Source organism: Mus caroli, unplaced genomic scaffold (genome assembly GCF_978045245.1).
Source record: "Mus caroli unplaced genomic scaffold, Mus_caroli_1 scaffold_12, whole genome shotgun sequence".
Classification (NCBI taxonomy): domain Eukaryota; kingdom Metazoa; phylum Chordata; class Mammalia; order Rodentia; family Muridae; genus Mus; species Mus caroli.
In genome coordinates, this window is record NW_028227267.1 from 52,428,918 (window position 1) to 52,445,037 (window position 16,120).

Below are 16,120 nucleotides of genomic sequence, written 5' to 3' on the forward strand. Positions count from 1 at the left end.
TTCAGGGATTGGTGGGTTCTATTTCTTGGTCCTGGTCCTGGACTTGGGGTCAAGTCAAGGTCAGGGTGTTCTTTCCCTGGCCCCTTTACCCTACTGTACAGGCAAGAAGAGCATGCGTAGGGAATCAGCCTGAGAGCTATTGCAAGTTCTAGGTCAGCCTGAGATATATAGTAACACCCGTATCAATAAACAAACAAGTGATCTTCAATACATAATACCTTGGGGCACCAGGAGGAAAAAGCAATGAATTTTTAGCAGAAGCCTCACAAGATTCCAACATAAGTACTTCCAAACACAAAATTACAATCCAATACAAAATAAGTCATTGTGCATGAAAATCAGCAAAAATAACCATTTATAGAATTAAATTCCTCAACGGAAAAGAATTTAAAGAATATAGTATAAAATGTGTTCAAAATAGTAAAGAAGGGACTAGAGAGAAGGATCGACAGGTTAGAGCACATACTGACCTTGAAGAGGATTGGGGATTGGGTTCCAGCACCCATGTGGTGGCTAAGTCCTGATTTATCCAAGATTGTTCAACTTCTGAGATTACCAAGGGCTTAATTCTCTGCACCATGCTTGATGATATTCAGAATGCCACTGAGATCCAGAAGTTCCACTGCACAGTATCACCTCAGATAGTCTTATTTTAGACAAAATGAGTCTCTATGCAATGTGATTGCTACTATTCAAACTATACTTCTATATAGTGTGTGTGTATAGTGGCATGTACCTGTTACTCCAGCAACTCTGGAAGCTCAAATGAGAGATCACCTGAGTCCTGACGCTTGACACCAGGAAAGATAGCTAGATTCTGACTCAAAAAGTAAAAGGCAAAAATCAGACTAATACTACCTGCTGACAACCTACAAAGACTGAAAAGACACGAGTTGATAAAGAGGAAGGGGTGGGTACTTCAGATGAGGAAAGACGAAACTTTTTTAAAGGTAAGAGTAATCAACATGTTACATAAGATTACCGGGCTTGATTAGTATTAGGAAGCAACTTAAGCTCCATCATGAGTCAGTAAAAACTATGGGATGTGAGAATTCATCTTTCCTCCTAAAGGTAATAAGGCGTAGGAATTTTTCAGTGGGAGTATGCCTTTAAACTTTTTAAAAAATCAGTCCATCATAAAATTTCTCAATTACTAAAAGTCTGCTTATTTTCATACCTGAAAACATTGTTCACTATTTTCAAAAGGCAGTCTGAAACAAAAAGCAATACTTAAGAAATGGAGGGCACACCTTTAGATTCTGAGATAGGTTTACTTTTACAATGTTTCAATATACATACACCGAATTCAAGGTACAAAATAGTTTGTTTTGCAAACAAAAACAAACAAACAAAACCTATAAAAATGTCAATTTCTGTTCTAGGAGGTGTGTGCCTTTGAGTACAATTTTTTTCAAAAACATACAATCACATATACAATACAGAGCAGGAAAGAGAAACAATATGGACGGGCTTTATTCTTAACAGCTGAGTTGGACCTGCCACCTTCAGGCACCTCTTCTGAAATACTCCCATCACTCAGCTGCCGGATTCCTTCATTCTTTGTTCACACAGCCATTCCCATGCTTTCCTGATCAAAGGGCAAAGTGTAATATTCAGAACGCTTTAAAGTTCTTCAACCTCCACCCTCTCCCACCAAAATCCCATATGAAGGAAACTAGTACGCTCTTTGAATGATTTATAAATTAATTCCTTAGCAGCCGCTGTATCTCCCTGCTAAAAGTTTCTCCTTGAGTTCTTTCCCCCAGGGATTCTTACTCTCTGTTCATTCCTATAGTACTAGTGGGGTTTTAGGGTCTAGGGAAAATCTTGCAATGTCTAGGAAGACTTTTCATACCACTCACTGTAAACCTTATCGACTCCGTGTCTTCACAAAATTATAGCTACATGTCTCTCAAATAGAAATCTATTAAGTTTGCAAATTCTTTGCATCCTCGATGTCTCCCAGGATAATGACTTGTAGATGAGGCTCAGGAGCTATTAGTTATGAGCATCCCTTTGTTTGGAATTAATTGGATCTCTCACAAGGGTAGCTAATTGACTTCTCTGCAACAGTTGATATCAAGTAATTACAGAGATTGCCGCCGGAAGTAATTACAGACGGAGACGGTGGCCTCCTTGGTTCTAAAGGCCTGGTACTTGAGGTCCCCCTGGCCCAGTGATGATGTAAGTCATAATACACAAAATGCAAATCCGAGTTGATGAAAGGTGTAAAGTGGTGGCTCCTGGGTAAGACTTCAAAAGTAAAAAGTAAACTCGCACCCGGGCGTGGTGGCACGCAGCACTCGGGAGGCAGAGGCAGGTGGATTTCTGAGTTCTACAGCCTGGTCTACAGAGTGAGTTCCAGGACAGCCAGGGCTACACAGAGAAACCCTGTCTCGAAAAACCAAAAAAAAAAAAAAAAAGTAAACTCGCGGCCTCTTCTGGGAACACAGGCCTCCAGGATAAAAGCCCAGCACCGCAACGCAGCCAGAGCAACCTGGGGCTGGGGGGTGGGGAGTGAGGCGGGGCCTAGCCTCTCTGCCTCCTGATTGGCTACCTCTGGTCACCGGAGTTCTGTGATTGGTCCTTGGCGCGAGGGCTGCTGGGACTTGCACGTGCTGCTGCCCCTCAGCGCTGAGAGGAGCAATGGCGGCAGAGGCTTCGTCGACCGGGCTGGCTTCTTGTCACCTAGAGGAGAGTAAGAGTGGAGCGCAGGGTGCTTCGGGGTGCCAGTGCACTCGGTGTGGAAGGAAGGTGTCCGTTGCCTCCGGTGAGGAGCCTGGGGCTGGCTGGGTGGCCCCGTGGGAGGGTGTGTGACCCCGGCCATGGCTTCGGGCTTGTGCGCGGTTGGGCGGGCCCTCCAGGATTCTCTCCACACACCCAGGAAGATGGAGACAGAGATGTGAGGCGGGCGGTTAGCTCTGCCAAGTCTCTGGAGCGCTTTTCCCATACTTCCCTAAGTTGATAGGCTCAAGAAACTGCGGGTGAGGAAGTAGGGTACTAATTATCTGGAGTCACCCTCCTCAACCACAACATTTGAATTTATTCCTCCTTTGGTTAAAAAAAAGAAGAAAGGAAGAAAGAAAAGAAAGAAAGAAATGTTTCATGATCTAGTGATCAAGAAGAAATAAAACCTGATTTTCCTAGGTAGTTTTTCTGGTAGGAATAATAAGTAAACTGAAAAGCTCTTAGATGGAAAAAAATAAAATAAAAAAGGTCCAATTTAACTTAAAGCGTTGCAGGAGAACTGTAGTTTTCCTTTTGTGAATCTTGGGATATTGTTTTTGCCTTTGTTCACTGTGCCCTTATGGAGGTCATTTACAAAATGATTTTTTTTTTCTTCAAAATGAATTTTCTTTTTCCCTGTTTTCTTTCCTTTTGTTTATTTGGTTTGGTTTTTTCGAGACAGGGTTTCTCTATGTAGCCTTGGCGGTACTGGAACTCACTCTGTAGACCAGGCTGGCATTGAACTCTGAGGTCTGCCTGCCTCTGCCTCCCAAATGCTGGGATTAAATGTGAGCCACCACTACCCAGCTACAAAATGAATTTTTAAGTTCAGGTTATTTTAATGTGATTTGAGTACTTTAGATAATTTTAATAGGTATTTGTTATTGAATCAAAACTCCTGAAATGACTGAAAAGTCTTACTCTTACCTTATCTGAACTTTTACATTCATGAGATAGAAAAGGGGAGGTCAGTGGGCTCTTTGAAGATGGACACCATTTAGGAGACAGAACCTTCCATAGAGAAAACTAGTTGTATTTTCAATCTCTCTGTGGGTATTTGTTTGGCAGTGCTAGGTAGTAAATCTAGATCCTTGTACATGCTAGGCAAACTAGCTGCCCTTGGTCCAGCCTCCTAAGTAGTTGGGATTGCAGCCTTGTACCTTTAGGCTTGGCCTTATTTGGAGTTTAGATCACTATTTCTGTTAGGTAGAAAATGCCCATTTTAAAATGAAAATTATTTTAAAAAAAATAAAGTTCTTGAACATAACCGTATAAAGTCAGTATATATAGATAGATAGATAGATAGATAGATAGATAGATAGATATAGATATATATAAAGATTGAGTTAATGCTTTGTAAGCTGAAGTGTGCTACAGGTCAGCTTGTACAATATCAAATTTTATTAAAACAGTTGACATTTTTTATTGACTTAGTAATATTAGCCCTGAAATGTAACCAAATGTGTACCGAATTTCAGTTTGCCAAAAAATTAAAATATTCTTCTAAAAAGTTAAATTAATGAAATTATTTTAATTTAGCAAGAATCCTATAGATGTGTTCTAACAAAACATTACTAACTTTAGTTTTCTTTAAAAAAAAAAAACCCAACAACTTTGTTTTGGTGTATAAGAGTGTTTTGCCTGCATGTATATCTGTGTACCCCATGTGTGCCTGGTGCCTGAGGAAAAAGCTGCCACCTGTTTGTAACCTTATGGGGAGGCAGAAACTGATAACTCTCTTGGGTTTACTTGCCAGCCATCCTAGCCTATTTGACATCTTCCAGGCCAGTGGATGACCCTCAAAAAACAAAGTGGGCTACTTCTGAGGATCAGAATTCAAGGTTGTCCTGTAGCCTCTACATGTACACACATGTGAATATTCACACACACACTAACAAAAATAAGATAGCAGTCTATTTTAAAGTTATATAATTTTTAAAAGTTTATTGTGTTAAGCTTTAAAGTCTACCTAGTACATTTAAATATTTTAAAAAATATTTAATATATTTTGTGCATGTGTGTGTTTATGTTGATACATACATATATGCATTTGAAAGCCAGAAGAAAACTTGCAGGAGTCCATATTCTTCTTGTGTTTTGAAGGTTCTGGGAATAAAAGTCAGGTCACCAGGCTTAGCAGCAAACACTCTTACCCAGTGAGCCATCTTGCTGGGTCACATTCAAATCTTGATACTGGGGCTGGTGAGATGGCTCAGTGGGTAAGAGCACCCGACTGCTCTTCCGAAGGTCCAGAGTTCAAATCCCAGCAACCACGTGGTGGCTCACAACCATCCGTAACGAGATCTGGCGCCCTCTTCTGGAGTGTCTGAAGACAGCTACAGTGTACTTATATATAATAAATAAAAAAAAAAGTTTAAAAGTTCAAATCTTGATACTATATTTTCAACCAAGGTTATGGTACTCTTCACAAATGCTAGGTTTGCAAAAATAATCTTAATGTGGGTCATAACATGTGGTTTCTACCCTGTTTTCCATCCTTGCTAACATCTTAGATTACTCTGAGAAAATTCTTACCAGTGTTTCATTTCAGCCTAACACTCTCATAAGATAGAAAATACAGGGTAGTATTATCAAACAGAATGGAGATTATATTTGGAAACAGAAAATTGGAGTCTGGATTAAACATTTTAATTAGCCAAATTACCAGCATATTTTCCTATTTGTAGATTAGACACAATATTTGCAACCAATTAGACATATTTACAAAGGTCAAATGAAATATGTCAGAGCACTTTGTATGATTGTAAGATAGGGCAGATTTACAGTTGTATAGGTTCAAAACTGTCTGGATTCATGCAAACATTATATAGCTCTGCATGATTTTGCTTCCTGATTTTTCTCCCTCCTTTTGACCTAAATGTTGTTTAATAAATCAACCAATCTAACTAAACTAGGGATCATATATATATTAGAATACCTTTTTAATTTGCCCTTTGATGGGTAACTATTCCCTAATTCTACAAATTGTAGAATTTTTTATTGGTGAAATTTCATCAATAGGTGACCACCACAAGTTTCCATGTGGACATGCCTTTTGTGAACTGTGCCTGTTAGCACCTCAAGAATATACCACAAGTAAATGCACTGATTGTGAGGTAAGTTTTCTAATCTTTATTTTTGAATACACCCACATGTTATAGGTTAAAATGTTAGACAAAATGTCGAAACTAGAAACTTTTAATATAGATGTTTAATCTCTGACTAAAGAAGCATTAACAGAAGATAATAGTTCCCATGGGCCAGGAAGATGCATGTTCAGGTAGAAGCACTTGGAGTGAAAACCTGAGCTTGGATCCCCAAATCCACATAAAAGCCAGATGAGAGTTTCTCCTCTGACCACCACACGCATGCAATGGTGTATGTGCATCCTCACTCAGAAACGTGCACACATGTACACAGGACATAACATTAAAGAAAGAAAAACCTTTCTATACATTTTAGAATTCTTCAAAGTGATAAAGAAGATTCAAGTAATAGATATTGCTCACATATTTTGGTTCTTAGAAGACATTGGTGGAAAATTACCTCTTTTTATTTATATCAATGCAATACATGCCTTTTAAAAACCCACCTTTTCTGTGCCAAAGCCATACAACAAATATGGGACTCTTTTTTTGTTTTCTTCATCTCTGTATTGAGAACTGATGTTTGTAGAAACATTGTACTATATAAAGACAGAAAAGCAAAACAAATGCCAAATGTTAATATTTATCCCAGAGGTACTATGTTTATAACAATTCAACTAGGGCTAAAATCTTTCAGCCCTTAAGAGCAAAAACAAATCAGTGTTTTACATTTAGGATAGATACAAATATAAATACAGTTTGATTTCTATAATATGTTCTACAAAGTTGACTGTAAGTTTTACTGGAGAGATGGATTGGATTTTTATCTATTGGATTATAATAGTTAGATTATTACCATATATCCTGGCAGGGTGGTACATGGAGGAGTAAGCTATAAATGGGGTTCTTGTTTTTATTAACCTTATCTGAACTTTTACATTCATGAGATAGAAATAATGCTGGCTTTTTTAAAAATATGATTTAAAAAATCATAGCTAAATGATGTAAAAAGTACTCTGCAAGCTTCCAGGGCATTAAAATAACCTTTCATTATTTAGTTGTAGACTCATTGCATTTCAGGTTATATACAGTACAACTATATATGCTGATATTTGTGAAAGTTTTAGTTATAGCAGAAATACCTGCTGTTTTGTTTATCTTGGAATTACAAGTGATGCCCTTTATTGTAGGATATTCCTATACCTTTGATCTTTGTGACATGAGTTCTTCATATGTGGAGGTTATATGTTTGAAGACAAAGAAAATGCCTCATACCCCACGATTATGGTGGTAGATTGGGACAGATTCAGTCTTGTGGTGGAGGAAGCATACGTGGAGCAAAAGGGAAGGCAGCTGGGACCATCTCTGCCTTTGTCCCCTTTATTCTAATGTTTAACAGTAACCTTTTCCTTTTTTATCTTTTAAGCAAGTGATATGTGTATTCTTAGGACTTTGAATAACATCATAGTATTTAGAATGTATTCACAAATAATGGCTCTGATTTTAGGATTGTGATAAATCAACTTTGTAACATTTTTGAGTAGTTTTATCATTACTTTGAGAGCGATATGAACTGCAACTGCATCCCTAAGACCCGGGGATCAAGTTTATATTCAGATTTTTGAGACATCCTAGATCATCCCTGTTTAATGCATGTGTTCTTCAGAAAGCCTTCCTGGAATTGGTACTCATTCCTTTTATATTGATACCTAAGAATTACTGGGGATAATGTTTAGAGAGAATGGAAAAATCTACTCTAAATTAGTGAACAATCTGAATTGAAGAAATGTGGTTTATTGCTTTGGAATTGTATCTGTGCTTTTAAATTTGAGATTTTTAATGCTTGTATTTATAGATTTATAATTGTACATAGAGGTCAAGTGCTGTTTACTTAAAATTTAATCCAAAAGCTGTTCATCCACAATTAATAGGTATTATTTTGTTCTTCTGGATTTAGGTGAATATGAATTTATATTTGTATTTCCTAATTTTATGGTTTTTACCTATATCCACATTTGTTTTTGATTGGTATTAGCTAATTGTTAATAATAATCACTGTGATTTTTAATAACAAAGAGATAAGGTTTTGTACTGAAATAGACTCATACAGGTAGCACTCTAGAAATTCTGCCTTTTTCTTGGCCTTTAGACTACTTTCAAAATATGTCAGTCAAGATAAAAAGATAAATCATCCAAATAAAGAGATAATTATTAAAATGTCATGTGATTAAAAATGTCACTATAGCTGGGTGTGGTGGCGCACGCCTTTAATCCCAGCACTCGGGAGGCAGAGGCAGGTGGACTTTTGAGTTCAAGGCCAGCCTGGTCTACAAAGTGAGTTCCAGGACAGCCAGGGCTACACAGAGAAACCCTGTCTCGAAACAAACAAAAAAGAGTTGATAAGTTGGTTGTAGTGATACATGTACACCTTTAATTCCAGCAGTGAGTTTAAGGCCAGCCAGGTCTATAGTGAGTTTAGGATATCCAGGCTATATAGTGAAACTTTGTCTCAAAAAAGTAAACTAATTAGATAATATAATATTTTGGACTGGAAAACTTGTTAGATATTGCTGGAATGAGAACCATAGAAGAAATATAAAATTGACTAGTTTGTAATCAAGTGGGGAGAAAAAAAGGTATGGAAGTAGATGAATGATATTGGAGAAGAGGAAGAGTAATGGGATGTATGTCTGATCAGGGTACATAATATGCATATATGAAAATGTCACAGTGAAATCATAGTTTTGCATAATTAGTATACACTACTAATAAAAGTCACTTTTTTATTTATGAGTAAGAAAAGTAACATAAATGAAATGTAAATGGGTGGTAGGTGCTGGAGAGATGGCTCAGCCCTTAAGAGCATTTGTTCTTGTAGAGGACCCAGGTTCAATTCCCAACACTCACAGGGTGACTCAAAATCATTTGTAATTCCAGTTTCAGGGGATCCAACGTCCTCCTCTGGCCTCCACAGATACCAAGCACAAACATGGTACTATGACATACATGTAGGCAAAACAATCACATATACATTTATTTACTAATACATATTAAATATATGCATTTTAAGTTAGGAATCTTTATACAATTTTAAGTGACATCTTGCATCATTGTATTTAACATTTTTGCATACTTTCTAGGAGAAATGTCTTCTATGAAGTCTGCTTCTGGTTATAGTAACCTCTTACTAAAAAAGAATAAGCTAAAAGAAGATCAACTGGAGATGTAATTTCATAATTAACCATAAATTAAGATTTTAGCTCTCAATTTTGAGACTATGCCTTAAAATATCATTCAGCTCAGTGTGGTTTGGTAACAGTAACATTTTTCTTCCCCAACTAAGCAAATAATACATAGGTAGCACATTTTACTTAGAGCCTTGGAAGAGGGCCTGGAGAGATGGCTTAGCAGTTACTGGCACATACTGTTCTTGCAGTATTCAGCTGCCCATGTTGGGCAGCACAGTCTCTATAACGCCAACTGGAGGGGTATCCAATGCCCCTGTCTTTCATAGGTACCTGCAGTTGCATGTACACATACCAAATGCACATAATTTTTTAAAAATAAAAATAAATTGTTGAATAATAAAACTTTATTAAAACATACTCTTTCATACCAAATATTTCTTTTACAATAATGACAATTAGTATCCTGTAGTAGTCTGCCCTATGTCTTAACAACATTGACTCATCTTCTGAAAGTCCACAATAATGATTGTATAATAAAGCAATTTTAATTAATTCAAAGTTTTTACAATATTTCAAACCCATTCCTCTTTTCAAAAAACCCTGTAAGAAAAAGAAAAAAATCCTTGTAATTGCTAGCTTAAAAAGAAATTTATATCTTGAATTGCTATGTTCATTTTAATGTTTGACAGGTTTTTTTTCAAGTTCAAAATATCCATTTATTATAAAATCTACTTACAAAAACAAAACAAACAAACAAAAAATAGGGTGCAGATGTCATAGAGAACAAAGGGAACAGGCCGTCATCTATGTACAAAGCCAGTGTGCATGAAACTTATTAAGGGTCTACTTCTACTTGCAGTACTTTACAGTCAAATAATTTATTACCTCAGGAAGTTTTAGAAAGTTCAACCCTACATGACAAAAACTGTGACTATCTTAATGAAAAAAAATCATCTTCTGCTCACTAAAAATCTACAAGTTGCTGAAGGCCATATAGACCATATCACAGCAACTCACAAGACTGAAAGCAGCCTCAGTAGGAAGCCATAATTTTAGGAAACTCACTGAACCATGTATTTCATTTTCAGTAGCACTCACATAAAGTGGGGAATCTATACACCCAGCTCTCTTCAGTAGCCAGTTAAATGCCACATCTTCCAAAAGCAGGGACAGTATTCTTAAGTGTCTTCCTCAGGCTCGGTGGAGATAGGTCCCAGAGTACAGCTGGACCACCCTAACAGAGATGGTAATTCTCTTGACAGGCAGTGAAGGATACCACGTGGCACATCTGGATATGCCCTTCCAAGTGTGAGCACAGCTTTTGCTTTTGATACCCTGGGTAACTGCTTGTATTATAATCAGTCCTTCCCTTAGGTCGCTGACTTTCATTTGGAAATGTGACATCAAAACCTTGAAGTTTCTGGACTAGAAAATGGAGAACACTCCCAAGACCTATTTTCTTTGTCAAAGGAATCATCTTGAAATACAAACTTCTGCTTCAGTGCATTAGACATTGAAGACACTGGATCCCATTGTGAACTCTGTCTTTTCCTCTTTTGAATGGGTCTACCACCTGGTGAGCTTTCCACAGGCCGAAGTTTGACCTTACTCATGTCCTTTAGAACATCCAACATGTTCGGGACATCACTAATTCTCTGGCTTTTTTGAATGATGGCTATCATTGGTCTTCTTAACACCTGAGAGCTCCCTTTTCATTTCAGTAGCCAGATTACCAATGTCACGCGTATTAGCAGATCCACGTTGCATGGGAAGAGAACTTGGAGGCTGCAGAGAAAACTGAGGAGGAGGAGGAGAAAGCACCACACTTGGAATGTGGTCTGGTTCTGCACTCAGCCCAGTGGTCACTGATGATGATGGCACTTGCTCTATGCGGGGTCCATCTCTCAAGGTGATGAAGCCAGTCTCTCTCCTCTCTCAGGTCCTGCATTGCCACAATCACAGAAATCTGAGATGGGAGAAAAGTCAGTTCATCTTCAAGGGCAGCTATCTTTTAATTGCAACTTCACTTACAGGCAGATCATGTGTCTCTGTTTTGTTCCGTCTTAGAGCAGGTGATGTCAGATCCCAAATTAGTTTTGAAGGATGAAAAGGACCAATTTTCCCTTCCTCCTTCTTTTTCCAAATACTATGTCGAAAACTGAGCTTCTTTATCACTTGCCACACACAAAACATCAGCAAAAGATGGAACCATAAGTTCATAATCATCAGACTCCTTAGAGTTCATGTTCAGGATCAACTCCAAATGAAGTCTTCAGCAAGGCTCTAAAGGAAGCATTCTCCCAATAACATGAACAATACTCCGAGCTGAACCATAGACTTTATTTTGACAAGTCAGCAAATCCTATAAATAAAGCTGGTGTATGGGAACACCAAAATATGGCAGCATGTTTCTTAATAGATTGATTAAGAATAAAATTCTTAATCAGAATGAAAGACATTGGTGAAGCAAGTTCAAGAAAACATTGTTCATTGGTACCGTCCTGCTGCATTGCACACCACCAGGCAGCCAGGCACACTCTACGAATGTGATGCCGGTGACAGCCACAGAGCAGCTTTTTCCAGGAACCCCTAACCTCTTCCACCTGATGTTTGGCAGTTTGATTTGGACTGGGAAGGTATTTCTTTGTTAAATTGGAATTTTCTACCAATGAAACTTGACACCCCTGAAATGAAGTAGCTTTTCATGCATTGTGCATGTAAAGAAACAACTGATAAGTTCTAAACAGAGCCCTTGCATGTCTTCCTTTGAAGTATCTTTCTCTTAACTGTAAGGCTACTTTATACAATGGAGTTAACCCTTGTTTTGTATCAGTATGTCTCTACCTCTAATGTTGGCTATTACTAAATTTGGCTGTTCAGAAGTGTTCCCTTCATGGCTAACAGGATTTTTAAAAGCAGACTTTGCTGTATCCCAGTCATAATATATGTGTATTTTAGTACTTGTGTTATAAAGAACATATATTTAGGGCTAGCTAGAAAGGTATCTCAGAAAAAAAAAGCACTTGTGACTCGGGCCTTATGATGAAGGTTTCAAACCTACAGTGGAACAAGAAAATCAGCTCCCCAAGTTGTTTTCTGACTTCTGTGCATAGCACACTTATACCTACACTCTCATACATATACATAAGAATATAAATATTTAGACTTTTTAAGTATATATTTAGGAAATATGGCTGATAACACACAGGAATGATTGACCAGAGTCTCCAGAGAATAATCTGGATATACTGGAAACAGCTATCAGGTAAGCTGTTAAACCCAGGACAGTAGCAGCAACAGTAGGAGAAGATGGGGGAACCTTTGGAGATAGATACTTGGTACTGTCAATCAACAGCAGAAGCAAGATGCTGTCTCAGAAAGACCCCTGCTGCCGTGGTAGTACTCCAGCAGCCCAAGAACCTTGGTGAAGCATACTCTCAGAAAACTCATGAGACTGTATGCTAAAAACTGACAGGAAATACTGGAATACTGCAGGAAAGCCTTGAATCATAGCCATTCAGCAAGCTGAAAATTTGGAACCAAAATATATACCAGAACTTTTGCCTCACACCCAAGCAGCTTGCTGGATATTGGCAAGACCTGCACAAAGACAGGACTGCATTCACAACCAGAGTCCTGAGAAATTTTCTCTGGTGCTCCAGATCTAAGACTTCCCACAAAGCACTGTCTATGTAGGACAGCATCAGTAATCCAGAATCCAAAGGAAGACTCAGAAGGGAGAACAGGTCCAACCATTGCAGAGGAGCCCTAGTGACAAGACAACGTTCCTGGAGCTGGAGAAAGAGCATGTGACAATCTGGATGAAAGAAAGCCAACAATTAGGCCACTCAGTTTTCATATCCTACATCTCCACACAGCATGTTCTTTTCCTATATCTATTTTGTATTTGTTTAATATCCAATGTCCTTTTAGCATCCAGCCTTGCCCCACTTTAGTCTTGTCCTATATCCAACCCCCTCAACTCCTCCTTCTCTCCTTACTGTTTTACTTTTCTCTCTCCATAAGAACATCTGTCTTGGCATGCAATGTCTCTGCCTCAGGATCCTGAGAGATGATGCTATTCTTTATTTTTTCTGATAGGGTAACTTCTTCCTCTTTAGGAAAATCTCATCATTCCCCTTCCACTTTTTAAATCCCCTACTGTTGAGTGTAGCTATTGCTACCCTGCCTAAGCTTCGGGTATGGACCGTATTACTAGCCCCGCCCAGAGAATAGTGGATCCTCGGATGAAAACAAACGCACACACACACACATATCTGTTCAATTTTAACTTGCCTTTTGGGCACAATTGCTGGGCGCTACTTATTCCTGCCCTTATCAATACTCTTAGCTCTGTACCTCTCCATCTGCCCTCAACTTTAATTGCTCAGTTACATCTAATCCCAGCTAAACATCCCCAATCACCCTCCTATAGAAGTGGCCTACGGTCACTTCACCCAAGATATCACATGGCTGCTTGGCTTTTCTCTCTCCAAAGCATGGCAAATTCTCTCTTCCTCTCCTGCATCTGCCTCTTGCCCTAGGGGACCTGGAAGTCCTGCATATTTCTTTGACTGAGCACTTGGCCCATGGCTTCTTTACTGACAGATCAAGAACCAGTTTGGGGAACAGGAGATTAGCATCAGAACTATCCCTGCACCCTACAGTTCCTTCTACATTTATCTTCTACTTTCTGTCATCCCAATACTACTAGTCTTAATGTCTTTTTTCTTTCTACTTATACCCACAGTAGCTAATATAGTACCCACAGGATTCAATGTTCCTTTTCCCTAAAATGATTACTGCTCAAGGGGTGATTGTGTCATGGTTGATTGTCACTTTGATTTTATCCAGTGGTACTGAGTCTACCACTGGATAATTATCTTTGTTGCACATAGTATTCTGCTCAAAGGGGATCATTAGAGATAGACTCTGGTGCCCTGGATACCAGTCCAAAAGATAAAAGACTAGTCATCCCTACCACAGGCTAGTTGTTCTTGAACATTGTAAACTCTCTTACTGAAAGAAGAAAGGTGGCCTAAAAATATCCAGCTAACAATCTAACTCTTTTTTTTTTAATTTATTTATTTATTTATTTTATTTTATTTTATTTTTTTAATATTTTTATTACATATTTTCCTCAATTACATTTCCAATGCTATCCCAAAAGTCCCCCATAGCGCCCCCCACTTCCCTACCACCCATTCCCATTCTTTTGGCCCTGGCATTCCCCTATATTGGGGCATATAAAGTTTGCAAGTCCAATGGGCCTCTCTTTCCATTGATGGCCGACTAGGCCATCTTTCGATACATATGCAGCTAGAGACAAGAGCTCCGGGGTTCTGGTTAGTACATCATGTTGTTCCAACAATAGGGTTGCAGATCCCTTTAGCTCCTTGGGTACTTTCTCTAGCTTCTCCATTGGGAGCCCTGTGATACATCCAATAGCTGACTGTGAACATCCACTCCTGTGTTTGCTAGGCCCCGGCATCGTCTCACAAGAGACAGCTATATTTGTGTCCTTTCAGCAAAATCTTGCTAGTGTATGCAATGGTGTCAGCGTTTAGAAGCTGATGATGGGATGGATCCCTGGATACAGCAGTCTCTAAATGGTCCATCCTTTCATCACAGCTACGAACTTTGTCTCTGTAACTCCTTCCCTGGGTGTTTTGTTCCCAATTCTAAGAAGGTGCACAGTGTCCACACTTTGGTCTTCATTCTTCTTGAGTTTCATGCGTTTAGCAAATTGTATCTTATATCTTGGGTATCCTAAGTTTTGGGCTAATATCCACTTATCAGTGAATACATATTGTGTGAGTTCTTTTGTGATTGTGTTATTTCACTCAAGATGATGCCCTCCAGGTCCATCCATTTGGCTAGGAATTTCATAAATTCATTCTTTTTAATAGCTGAGTAGTACTCCATTGTGTAAATGTACCATAATTTCTGTATCCATTCCTCTGTTGAGGGACATCTGGGTTCTTTCCAGCTTCTGGCTATTATAAATAGGGCTGCTATGAACATAGTGGAGCATGTGTCCTTTTTACCGGTTGGGACATCTTCTGGATATATGCCCAGGAGAGGTATTGCCGGATCCTCCGGTAGTACTATGTCCAATTTTCTGAGGAACCGCCAGACTGATTTCCAGAGTGGTTGTACAAGCTTGCAATCCCACCACCAATGGAGGAGTGTTCCTCTTTCTCCACATCCTCGCCAGCATCTGCTGTCACCTGAATTTTTGATCTTAGCCATTCTGACTGGTGTGAGGTGGAATCTCAGGGTTGTTTTGATTTGCAATTCCCTGATGATTAAGGATGTTGAACATTTTTTCAGGTGTTTCTCTGCCATTCGGTATTCCTCAGGTGAGAATTCTTTGTTCAGTTCTGAGCCCCATTTTTAATGGGGTTATTTGACTTTCTGGAGTCCACCTTCTTGAGTTCTTTATATATATTGGATATTAGTCCCTTATCTGATTTAGGATAGGTGAAGATCCTTTCCCAATCTGTTGGTGGTTTTTTTGTCTTATTGATGGTGTCTTTAGCCTTGCAGAAGCTTTGTAGTTTCATGAGGTCCCACTTGTCAATTCTCGATCTTACAGCACAAGCCATTACTGTTCTATTCAGGAATTTTTCCCCTGTGCCCATATCTTCAAGGCTTTTCCCCACTTTCTCCTCTATAAGTTTCAGTGTCTCTGGTTTTATGTGAAGTTCCTTGATCCACTTAGACTTGACCTTAGTACAAGGAGATAGGAATGGATCGATTCGCATTCTTCTACATGTTAACAACCAGTTGTGCCAGCACCATTTGTTGAAAATGCTGTCTTTCTTCCACTGGATGTTTTTAGCTCCCTTGTCGAAGATCAAGTGACCATAGGTGTGTGGGTTCATTTCTGGGTCTTCAATTCTATTCCATTGGTCTGTTTGTCTGTCACTATACCAGTACCACGCAGTTTTTATCACAATTGCTCTGTAGTAGAGCTTTAGGTCCGGCATGGTGATTCCACCAGAGGTTCTTTTATCCTTGAGAAGAGTTTTTGCTATCCTATGTTTTTTGTTATTCCAGATGAATTTGCAGATTGCACTTTCTAATTCGTTGAAGAATTGATTTGGAATTTTGATG

The 16,120-nt window shown here is 38.7% G+C and overlaps 1 protein-coding gene and 1 pseudogene across 1 annotated transcript in view; one reads left to right on the top strand and one right to left on the bottom strand.

The window, feature by feature from the left end:
- Nucleotides 1-2,646: 2,646 nt before the first annotated feature.
- The window catches only part of Rnf17 (ring finger protein 17), a 137,031-nt gene continuing 123,557 nt past the window's right edge, over nucleotides 2,647-16,120 (top strand). The window contains exons 1-2 of the mRNA XM_021182183.2: nucleotides 2,647-2,770; nucleotides 5,749-5,843. Of these exons, the coding sequence (XP_021037842.1) occupies nucleotides 2,647-2,770; nucleotides 5,749-5,843 (219 nt within the window). The remainder of the gene's footprint in view (nucleotides 2,771-5,748; nucleotides 5,844-16,120) is intronic.
- On the bottom strand, nucleotides 10,405-11,511 carry LOC110309488 (mitochondrial fission regulator 2 pseudogene; annotated as a pseudogene).